This window comes from Pristis pectinata, chromosome 1 (genome assembly GCF_009764475.1).
Source record: "Pristis pectinata isolate sPriPec2 chromosome 1, sPriPec2.1.pri, whole genome shotgun sequence".
Taxonomy (NCBI): Eukaryota; Metazoa; Chordata; class Chondrichthyes; order Rhinopristiformes; family Pristidae; genus Pristis; species Pristis pectinata.
Window position 1 is genome coordinate 104,878,147 of NC_067405.1, and position 12,562 is coordinate 104,890,708.

General features: G+C 39.4%; 1 protein-coding gene across 1 annotated transcript in view; it reads left to right on the top strand.

The window, feature by feature from the left end:
* The first annotated feature begins 6,514 nt into the window (after positions 1-6,514).
* Positions 6,515-12,562, top strand: part of arhgap5 (Rho GTPase activating protein 5) — a 48,996-nt gene continuing 42,948 nt past the window's right edge. The window contains exons 1-2 of the mRNA XM_052020148.1: positions 6,515-7,080; positions 8,457-12,367. Coding sequence (XP_051876108.1) covers positions 8,642-12,367 — 3,726 coding nt within the window. The 5' untranslated portion in view covers positions 6,515-7,080; positions 8,457-8,641. The remainder of the gene's footprint in view (positions 7,081-8,456; positions 12,368-12,562) is intronic.

Sequence of the window (12,562 nt, forward strand, 5' to 3'; positions counted from 1 at the left end):
ATCCTTCTTCTCACGGTGTACTCCAGGGACTTAGTACACAAGTAACAGGCAAATGGTATCATCATTGATGTAGGGAATCCATCATTTCGAATAAGGGCCTGTCTCACCAAGATTTGGTCCATGCAAAGTCTGTTACCATGCCTGAGGGCACAGAGTCAGAGATACAATATGGAAACAGGCCCTTCAGCCCACTGAGTCCACACCGACCATCAGCTGCCCATTTAGGTATATCCCACATGAATCCTTTCTTTTTCCAATTCTCCCCACATTCTCATCTCCAACACACCCCCCCCCCCCCCCCACCCACCCCCGCCCCACAACCCCACAGATTCTAACAGTCACCTACATGAGCATCTGAGGTCAGGACTGAAGCTGGGTCTCTGGTGCTGTGAGACAGCAGTTCTCCTAATTGCTTCACCGTGCCATCCTGACCCAGGGCAATCAAAGATTTTCTCGAATATTTTTCCCTTGTTCTTTTTTTTACTCTTTCCAGAGATTACATGGTCATGAATGCTGGGAGCTGTTTGGGTGTCAAGATGTAGGGTGAAGGTGTTTCATTGTAATGTTCCAGCCAGTCTATGGAGCAGGTCCAGCATAACAACTGGTATTTTTACAGGTACAATAGTTGTAAACACTTGAACTTCTCATCACTGATTCGTCAGTGTTAAGCTGGAGAAACTTGCAAATCATATTGGTATTGGTATTAGTTTATTATTGTCACTTGTACCGAGGCACAGTGAAAAACTTGTCTTGCATACTGATCGTACAGGTCTATTCACTACGCAGTGCAGTTACATTGAGTTAGTACAGAGTGCATTAATGTAGTACAGGTAAAAACAATAATAAACACTAATAACTTCTGGATTTCTACATTTAACTGCTCATACACATACACCAGAAGCTGATGTCAGTTTCATAGCATAATTATTGCAAATGCTGACAGTAAACACAAAATACAAGGCTAATATGTTAGTTACTTTTCTACCTAAAATGATTTCAAAAAGAGAATAAAACCAATTTCAAAAGCTTTATTTGTAAAAAGTAACATTTTGTTCTGACAACATACATCAGAGTCACGTTCTTTAACTTATAGTCATGTGAACCTACGAGGAAAGAAAAAGTAAAATCCTGGAGGGATTTTTTATTTAATATTCATTTTACTGGCAGCGAAGATCAATGCTAATCGCAAAGACATGCAAGACAAAGATTCTCATTTCTCACAAGAGATGGGGGGGAAGGCAAAAGTCTCAGGCAGAGAGAGGCAGATAATTTTTATTTTTTTTAATTAAATCAAATTAGAATGATCAAGTTAAATTTTAAGAGCAAACAAAGACTATTTCATCAAAGCAGTATGGCCAATTTTGGTTATGTCAGAAAGCATTGGCACTGGCAAAGGGTTACAGAAATGCTGAACTCTTTTCCTTCCAAAAGCTGTTGCGGCTAGGGCAATTGAACTTGTGGTGAAAGCAAAGGCATTTGGATGGAGTTGTTACATATCACCAATGGCCTTTTCAAATAACAGTGGCCCAAACACTCGTTGGGCTGTACATAAGGTGGGCATTCATAAGCTGGTGAAGACCTGTATTCCACAAGATGCTGTTAACTTCAGGTAAAGTTTCCTGCAGCTTTTGCCACTAAAATATAGAAGCATTATGTTGCTTAGGTAACTTTGAGGCAAAATTTGGAGGAATGGATCAGAAGCATTCGATGTCTCTTCAGCTCTACCTACATATGACGGGTTGCAGAACTAGTGGAACTTGAATGGATAATTTTTTTTGTGTGAAATAATTCAGGTGCAGATTTAATTGCAGTTTTGACGTGGTCGCTTTTAAGAACCGCACGGGGTGATATTCAGGAATAATTCACCCTCAATGTTTCTCTTTCTGAAACATCTAATTTAAAAATAAATGAATGTTTTGTAGGTTAACATACCTTTTGAATCAGGTTTTGCAAAATTTTTTATAGATTGCAAGTTAAACTCAGGAGAAAGTTTTCATACTTTAACAGTATATTTGCTAATTTTATCTGACATACAGGTCAACAAACACAATGTCAGTGCAAAATGTGCTTTAAAAACAGGCTTCAAGCCATCATTCTGGCTGTCAGCCCAGGAACAGAATTTAGGGCTTGGAAAATTCAGAAATAGTTGAATTGAGATTGGGTTGGGTCACATTTTTAATCAGTGAAACTCCACTGTACATAGATACTCACTTCCTGTCACTGCACCTGTATTCTCTGACACCAGAACCTACCTCTTTAAAAACCCACACACTGAAATATACTTATGGTGCCAGAATATTCTGGGAAACTCATTGACGTTACCATATTTGCCTCCTGAATAATCCCAAATTCCACTTCCTATAAAATTACAAACTCTCCCTGCTCTCATATTGCCACAACCCAAACCTTTCCCTTCCAGATATACCCAGGGACTCTCGTTCCCATTCATCTCCTTTCTCTCCAAGTATAAAGAGAATCTGGAATCTAACCTGAATGCATCCAGAATTTGTGCCCCTTTTCATCCCTCGGTACTTCCAACCGCCAATATCTCACCAGTGCTTCCATGCTTCTTTAAAGAAAGGAGGTAGACTGAAGCAAAGTCTGAATATTTCTAAAGCAGAGATGGATAGATTATAGATAAAGAAAGGATTAAAAGATTTACTGGGCGCAGGTAGCAATCAGATCAGCCATTATCTTACTGAACAGCAGAGCAGACTGAAGTGGCCTACTCTTGCTGTAATTCCTATGCTTATTTGTTAGTTGTGGCACTCACAGAAGTTTTTGTTAAATCAGTCAGAGTTTTCTCAAAATAGACATAGATCCCCAACAAAAAGCTGTTTGAAATTACCAGACTAATTTGGAAAATACATTTTGAAATTGAGTGGAAAGTGAAAAATTCACACTTAGTTAGCAGCTCTTGATTTAACAGAAAATGCTGACCACACACTCCTTGCTTGCAAAGAAAATAAGTCATTGGCATGGATGTATTTTTTTTTGTAACCAAAGAAAAGGTTAGAATCATGGAGAGATACAGCACAGAAACTGGCCCAGTGAGTCCACACAGACCTTTAAGCAACTATTTTTGTATTAATCCTACCCTAACCTCTCTTATTCTCTCTATAATCCTATCAACTCCATCTCCTGACAAACATGAAGAATTGTGCTCCTACAATTCCACACACCTTAAACGGAGAGCATACCTAACTTAATGGTCTGAGATTGTGAAAGGAGATAAAATGCAAATATTTTCCCTTGCTCTTCTGAAGGCAATGATTTATGCTGGTCTCTTCCAATTTCACTTCCTTTTATGTGTCACTGGAATAACTTTTTCCCTGAGCCATGTTTAACTGCACTTTCTTGATCCCAGCTGCTTAGCCACTTGCCCTCTCCCTGTCCATTTGTTTTAATAATTTTGTAGCCCTTCTTTTGTTCAACTGTGCTCCAATTCTAAATTTGAGATCCCATTCTCCTGTGACAAAACAATTATTGCAAGATCACTTCCATCTTTTCTCCACTACCAATTTTCTCCTTAAAGCTCACTCTCTGTCTGATCATAGTCAGACCATTTCTTGCAGTGACTTGTTTAACACTTCTACATCATTACCATAGACCCTCTAAAATCTGATCTTAGGTGCTTTCACTTCTTCATCCACATAGTACCATTATGTAACATCATTCACAAACATTAGGTCAGCTTCCATCCATATGCTGACGAATCTTCATGAAGGACCTCATACAATGGGGAAGTCAAGTTGTGTGGAAAGATTGGGGCAAGTGGACTGTTAGACACTATGCCTCTGACGAAAGAAAAATTAGGGGAGAAATCAAACAAATATATTTTATTTAGGAATAGTAGTAATCTGGCAAAAGACTGAAATCAAAGGTAATAGATTTGAAGATATTTAGTGAGAGAACCAGGGGAAAAATGAAGAGATAGTTTTTTTTGTAAACGGGAGTGTTGTTAAGATCTCAATATACCACTTAAATTGTGGTGGAGTCAAATTCTATATTAATACATCTATGTGGGTTCCCCTGACTTTTTGGTGCAGGTTTTGCTGAAAGATCTTCTCCTCTGGTATCCATTACTAACTCTCCAATAGCCTTCCTGACTGTCCAGAGGCCCTGTCCAATATTTAATTATTGTGTGATCGTCAATCAGTTAAATCATGAAGTTATCGTCAATAGCCCCTGCCTCAATTTTGAAAGACTTGCCACTCATTTTATTCCTCAGGATGAACCAGACTGTTGCAATTTCAATCACAATCCCCTTTGTGACACTCAAACTTGACTATTTGAATGCCCTCCTTGATTGCCATCCATTTTCTACCGTCCCTAAATTTTGTGGTTTCTGTCTTCGTACACAGTTTCTGTCCTGCCAATTCACTATCATTGCTAACATACACTGGCTGCAGATCCCCCAACATTTCCAATGTAAAATTCTTTTCCTTCTGTTTAAATGTTTGCATTCATTTGCCAAGCTCCTCATCCAACCTTAAAATTAAAATCCATTCCCAATTATATGTTGTTATGATTCTGGCTTTCTGTTGGTCTTCATGCTCCAAAATTGCATCAGAAACTCCTCGGCTTCATTTAGGACAGACATTTGACCAACTATTGGAAAAAAAAATCAAAAAACTTGAAATGCTGGAAATCAGGAATAAAACCAGAAATCGCTGTCAACACTCAGCAAGTCAGGCAGCATCTGAGGAAAGAGAGACAGGCTTCACAGTTCTGTTCAAAGATCCTGTACTGATGAAGGATCTTTGACCTTAAACATTAACTCTTTCCACAGATGCCATCTAATCTGCTGATTTGACAAGCTATGGTTATCCCTTCTAATATCTCTTCCTTTCAGTTGCATTTTATTTAGTGACTATACTAAAGGGATGACAAAAGATGTAATTGCTGTTGTATGGCTCCACTGAATGTAGAAAGTTCTGGCAATTTATTCTATTGGGCAATAGTTTACCTATTGAATGAACATAGAAACTGAGCAATGTCACAATGTTTGATTTGAGCAAGGTTCCGAGCCAAGCTGGTCTTATACATTTTTGGTCATATATTCCATGTTTCAAGACTCTTTCTTGAGTTTTTTTGAACACCTTTTCTATTCTTGGGTTAATAAGATAAAGAACCGTTTCTCTCATTCTTTGAAATTGCTCAAATTTCCCATCTGATTTGTTTTTTTTCCTCAGTCACTTTACAGTGTGGTCTGAATAGACCCTAAAATTACATACTTCCACTGAATCTGATATTTAACCGATATCCATAGGATTAAACTGCAACATCCCTTCACTCCAAATTACAGGTGTGCTCAAATTTTTGGAGATTTTAACCCACAATCTCAGATTCAAAGCCATGAGAACAATCAATAATTGAAGTCCTATTTTTACATAAAATTATTTGAAAATTCACAATTTGTTTTGACAATTTAAAAAATCCTTACAATTTTAGAAACACAAGATGAAGGATTGGTTTCACAGAGGTTTGAAAATATAGCAAATTACAACTTTAATATTTGCTTGTTTGAATCTGAATTGAAAATAATATCATATTCTTAAACAATTGGTCAAGAAATGTGTCAGTAAATTTCATTTTTCAAATCGGTATTTTATTTGGACAGCTTTTGTTTAAATGCTCAATATTAAGTTTATTTTCAATTGTTTACCCTCACGGGCACGTTTACAAATGGTAGATCGTGTCATATGTTAGAGTTCATTGTCGGAATAAAAGGATGAGATTTAGATTTCAACGCTGAAGAGTAGCGTCATTGAGTGAAATCAATATTCAGCAGAACGAAAACCAATCTCTTTGTCGGATGAAAGATTAACTCTTCCAACAGGCGCGACTTTACCTGCAAAACACTGTCTACATTTTCCGTTTTGTGTCTGCAGTACTCTGCTTCTCGTACAATGTAAGATAACTTTACATTGACGCAAAAGTTCCAAACAACAGTGTTATTTAGCTAACAGAATGAACAAATAGACTACCACCTGTAGTATTTGACTTTAAGTAATATTACTATAACTTCCGCGTTATAAACCGATATTCCCAAATAAAATCTTCTGCAAATCCGCGGCAGACAAGAAGCCCGAGGGCCACTCATCAACGTTCATGTTTGGGTTTGGAGCTGCTAAAATAACACAGCATTCCGTACCGATGGGCTCTCTCCCTCCCCAAATCTCTCTTCCGTACCGCACAAAAGCGGGAGCGGGTCCACAGCCGTGCCTTGGTTCCCATGTTCTCGTCGAGCCCCTCCTCCTCCACGGGGACGAACATTCCTCACATTTCCAAGGATGCGAGGCACCCCAGGAATCCCAACAAACATTGGCGGCGGCCCACCTTCCTTCCCTCTCTGTCTCTCCCTCCCCCCTCCGCGCAGTGAGGGCGGGAAGAGGCGCAGACATTCCTTTCGCCGGAGCCTCCACTCTTCCTCCAACCGCCGTCGTCCACCGCCCCCACCCTTGCCATTGTGACGCCAGAGAACATCTCCCGGATCGTGCCCGTCTCGTGCGTGCGTGCGTGAGGACGCGAGTGTGCGTGGAGCCAGGTTGCCGTTGGAAGGACGCCGTCTCCGTCACCGCCTCCGCCGCGGTGCTGCTGCTGCTGCTGCTCCTGTCGTTGTTTGCAGGGGGGGGCGGGGCGGGGGGGGGTGGTAGAAGAGGGGGCGACGCGGCGAGACGAGTTTGCTGGGGGAGCCCAAATAGCTGGAAAAGTTGTGCTGTCGGTATCCGCCATTTCAGTCCATACGTCGCTTTGATTTGCCCGCTCGGCCAAGGAGAGCGAAGGGGGTGTGGGCGAAAGAAACTTGTTTCGCGAGCTGAGTGTTATAGCTGACGGGCGCTGCTTATTTTTATTTTAAAAAAAAGCCATTAAAAATGTATTTTAAGAAAAAATGAACCGCGGGAGGAGGAGAGTTGGAAAAAAATAAGGTAGAAGCGGTGGCGGATGACCACGTCAGTTGCAGCTACAACGAAACGCCGTGTTAATCCCGGTGCGAGGAGGCGGCAGGATAAGCCGGGCCGGGCCGGAGCAGGCCGCTGAGGGAAGCGGAGAACAGCTTGGCAGCGACCATGTTGGGTAAGGGGAAAATCCGGATACAATGGAGGGTGATGGTGAACCTGGGCCGGCGAGGGAATTTAACGCGGAGTATTAGGCAACCGGCCTCTATCTAGCCTCGCTCTTCGAGGGCTGCGATTGTTTGATGTATAATTTCTCCGTGTGGGTTTTTTTGTGAGGGGGGGGCGATGTTTTAATTTGGGGAGGAAGGTGGTTGGTCATGAGAGGCAATCTTTCCTTGACCTGTCCAGGCGACTGCGTCGGGAAACAGATTTTAAAGAATCCATAAAATGTGTAATGGTAAAGTGATGATGTAACCGAATTGGGATTAATGTTTATTCGATTCACAAGTATTTGTATGTACATATATGTAAAAAAATACAGATTCCGGATTCTTGCTCGTAGTGGGGGAGGGTATTGGGCCTATTGAAGGTGTCTGTAGATGATGACATTGGAGTGTCCATTACTTGTTAAATTCCAATTTTTTGCGTGTTTTAAAAGTGCCTGGTAAAGGGAAGCTGTGAAAATTGTCACTGTTAATTTATGTACCCTGTTTTAATTTAATCTTTTATTGGTTTGCTTTAATCACATATCGTCAGTTTCAGCCCCATGAAAGGTGTGGGATTTTTAAAAAAATGTGTACAGCGGAATGGTACTTTATAAACCTGCCATAGCGCACTGAGTGAGGCTCGGCAATTTATACGTTTTGGCTGCGGTGAAATTGCCGCAGCTGTGCGTGTAATTTATAATCTGAGGCTTCGTAAGTGTGCACAAGACTCGTTTTTTTTCTATTACTTGTTTGGAATCTGAATCTATCAAATAGCATTTAAGTGATGATTTTTGAAAATTGTCTTATTCGTGCAAAATTAAAAGGGAAAATTTTAGCTGATTCACTGAAAATATTATTAAAATCAAGTAATTGAGAACCATACGTCTTCATTGAGGTGGCCATGACAAAGTAATAAAAACTGTTTTTAAGTCAACAGTTTAAAATCAGATATATTCAGATAAACATTAATAAAATGGTTTAATATTTAAAATTCTTGTAATAAATGATTACAGTTGCCTTTGAGTAAAAAAAACTACAGTAGATTCTTGCTATTGAGTAGTTCAGTTATAAATCTAATTTTTCTCTCCTATTGTGCTTCTTATCATAAGTTCTACTTCCATGTCACTTTCAAATTTCAGTTTGACTGTGTTATATTCATTTAATTTCAATAGTGTTTTGAGGTATAAGGATGATCAACAAACTCTTCCTGAATTATCTGCTCAGCTTCACTTGCATTTGCCACAATTGAATGAAAATTGCCAGTTTGTGATCAATTTGATATTTGAGATGATTTTTTTTTCTAGATATTTGAATCTTTCAACTGATTTTGTTTGTTTGTTTTAAACAGAACTTAAATGTTGAGGAGCTATGGATAGAAATAAAATTCAGAAGAAAAGTGCATTTTCAATGAAAATGGAACTCATTATGGATTGCGTCAAAGAGAAGCAGTGACCCACTGTATGTGGGTTTACTACAGAATAAAGGAGCACATTCCAATGTTGTCTTCAAATGTAAAGGGATGACTGGCAAAATATGATGGCAAAAAATAAAGAACTGCGTCCTCCAACATACAGTATTAGTGTGGTGGGATTATCGGGGACAGAGAAGGAGAAAGGTACAAGTGGTGTTGGAAAGTCCTGTTTGTGCAATCGATACGTGCACCCAAAAGCTGATGATTATTACCCAGAGCATACCTCAGTACTCAGCACGATTGATTTTGGAGGCCGTGTTGTCAATAATGACCATTTTTTGTTCTGGGGTGACGTAAACCACACAAGTGAGGAAGGAACTGAATATAAAGTACAAGTTATTGAACAAACTGAGTTTATTGATGACCAAACCTTTCTGCCTCATCGAAGCACAAACTTGCAACTATATATAAAACGAGCAGCTGTATCAAAATTACAGTCAGCTGAAAAGTTAATGTACATCTGCACTGATCAGCTGGGTTTAGAGCAAGACTTTGAGCAGAAGCAGATGCCAGATGGTAAGCTAACCATCGATGGTTTTCTCTTGTGCATCGATGTGAGCAAAGGGTGCAATAGGAAATTTGATGATCAGTTGAAGTTTGTAAATAACCTTGTTGCTCAACTGGCTAAAACAAAAAAACCAATTGTTATAGCAGCAACAAAATGTGATGAATGTGTCGATCACTACCTGCGGGAAGTGCAGGCTTTTGCAACCAACAAAAAAAATATGCCTGTTGTAGAGACTTCAGCACGGTTTCATGTGAATGTGGACTTGTGTTTTGCTACTTTAATTCAGTTGTTGGATAAAACACGGGGAAAGCCGAAGATTATTCCATATTTGGATGCTTATAAACAACAGAGACAACTTGTTGCTTCAGCAACAGACAAGTTTGAAAAGTTGATTGTCCAGGCTGTGAAAGATTATCATGCAGAGTGGAAAACTGTTAGTAATAAACTGAAAAATCACCCTGATTATGAAGAGTATGTAACGTTGGAAGGGACAAAGAAGGCAAAAAACACATTTTCTAAGCACATAGAACAGCTCAAACAGGAACATGTTAGAAAACGACGGGAAGAATATATTGCTTTGTTACCAAAAGCCCTTAATACATTGCTTCCTGAGCTTGAAGAAATTGAACAGTTGAACTGGTCAGAAGCTCAAAATGTTTTGGAACAGAGACCTGACTTTCCCCTCTGGTTTGTTGTGTTAGAAAAAACACCCTGGGATGAAACTGACCACATAGATAACATGAATGATAAGAGACTTCCTTTTGACCTTCTCAGTACATCGGAAGGAGAAAAAGTTTACCACAATCACGTGCAACATTTGATTTCTGAGAGGCGAAGGCTTGAAATGAAAGAAAAGTTTAAGAAGCACCTTGAAAAGGTACAGTTCATAACTCCTGGGAAGCCCTGGGAAGATGTGTTATGTTTTGTCATGGACAATGAAGCTTGCAAGTTTATAACTGATGCTGATCGTAGAGAGGTTTATAGTAGACATCAACGAGAAATAGTCGAAAAAGCAAAAGAGGAATTTCAGGAAATGCTTTTTGAACATTCTGAACTTTTTTATGATCTAGATCTTAATGCGACACCCAAAATGAATGAAATTAACACTGTTCTAAGTGAAGAACCAAGATACAGGGCTTTACAAAAACTTGCACCAGATCGGGAATCTCTTCTATTAAAACACATAGGATTTGTCTACCACCCGACGAAAGAAACTTGTCTAAGTAGTCAGAATTGCATGGACATTAAGGTGGAACAATTACTTTCTACCAGTCTTATACAGTTTGATAACAATCGGCCAAACATGTATCAGGATAGTGCCAATATTGATAAGCTTATACTTGTTCTCTTAGGGAGGGATGGGCTTGCACAGGAACTAGCCAATGAAATTCGAGTTCAGTGTACTGATGATGAGTACACTTTAGATGGTAAGATTTATGAACTGGATCTTCAACCAGTGGATCTCAACACTTTTGTATCGTCTGGTCTGACTACAACACATCAACCTCATGGCTATTTCTGTGTTTATAACTCAATGGAGTCGCTTAGTTGTATGGCAGATTGCATAGAACGAATAAGAAGTGAAACTACCCCAAACAGGAAAGGCAAGTTTACAGCCAATCTTCCATTCACAGTTATATTAGCAAACCAGAGAGACATTGGTAGCAAGAACTTGCCAATTTTAAGACTTCAGGGACAGCAACTTGCCAATAAGTTGCAATGTCCTTTTGTCGATGTACCCTCTGGAACTTATACTCGCAAATTTCATGAATTCCAAATAAAACAAGCTCTTAGAGGACTTTTGGAAGCATTGAAAAACAATTTGAATGTTGTTAGTCCTTTGCCCAGTATTAAGGATCTGTCAGAAGCTGATTTGAGAATTGTAATGTGTGCCATGTGTGGGGATCCGTTTAATGTTGACATAATTCTTTCGCCATTCCTGGAATCTCAGTTTTGCAGTGCTGCTCAGCCTGGTCACAGTAATTCACTCCTGCTTGAGAAGATTATTGGTGAAAAGCGTAAACGAATCCAGATTACAATACTTTCATACCACTCATCTATTTGTGTAAGAAAAGATGAGTTAGTCCATGGGTATATCCTAGTTTATTCAGCAAAACGAAAAGCCTCCATGGCAATGCTCCGTGCTTTTTTGGCAGAAGTGCAAGACGTCATTCCTGTTCAGCTGGTGGCAGTTACTGACAGTCAAGCTGATTTTTTTGAAAATGAAGCAATTAAAGAATTGATGACTGAGGGCGAACATATAGCAACAGAGATATCTGCAAAGTTCACTGCTATATATTCTTTATCGCAGTATCATAGACAGACGGAGGTCTTCACACCATTCTTCAGTGAAGTTCTAGAGAAGAAAAATAGTATTGAAAATTCTTATATGTATGACAGCACCAGAGAATCCACTAATGTAAGTGAGGACTTTTCCTTGTCTCCTCGGGCAAGCTCTCCAGCTTACAATTATTATCCTGACTCAGAAGATGACAATGAAGCACCTCCACCATACAGCCCTATTGGGGATGAGGTGCAATTGCTTCCATCATCCAATGATCGTTCCAAACATCGATCAGATTTTGAAGGGACTGAATATCCAGTTCACAGCAGTCCAATTGTTAATCATGAGAACCATAAAGTGCCTCCACCCATTAAACCCAAACCTGCTATTTCGAGGCATGATGTGAGAAAACTTGATCCAAATCTTGTGAAAACCATTGAACAAGTAATTGGTAAAAATCCAAAGAGAAACAATCGAGCACCTTTTGGCCATCCAGATGACCAAGATCCAACTGACAATTACTCAGTCCCAAGAGATTCTCTGTTAAAACCCAAAGTGGATGATGAAATATACTCTATTCCCCAAGATTCAAAAACTAAGATCATACGAAAGCCAACCTTGATTGGAGGAAATAATTCTCAAGGTGAAGAAGAAAATGGCTTAATTGATCGATCGTCAAAGCAACCCATAATACGGAAGCCTTCAAAGTACAAATACAAATCCAAGACACTATTTAGAAAGGCCAGATTGTACTATAGAAGGAGAGAACGCTTTGATGTTAGTGATGATGAAACTGTGCCATCATCTTCACGCAAGCCAAAGAAGGGAAAAACTCATCGTGGGAGTGAAGAGGATCCTTTACTATCCCCAGAAAGTTGTGGGAAGGCGGGGATTGATAATCCTGCTATTGCATCTGATCCAGAAGTTGATGATGTGAGGAGGAATAGGAGAGATAAGAAACCAGCAAAACCAAAGCCACAAAAGCCAAACAAAAAGGCAAGTTTTTAATTGGAAATTTACTTTGCTTACAGAATTGTTTTAATTTGTGGGCTGACATGATTTGGATAGTTTAATGTTTCTTCCAAATGATTATTACTATCATGATCACTGTTGCGCACTCTAAATTGCTTTTATTAAAGAAAGAGCAATCTTAATTGATAGTTAGAAAGTAATTACAAAATAGACCCAGAG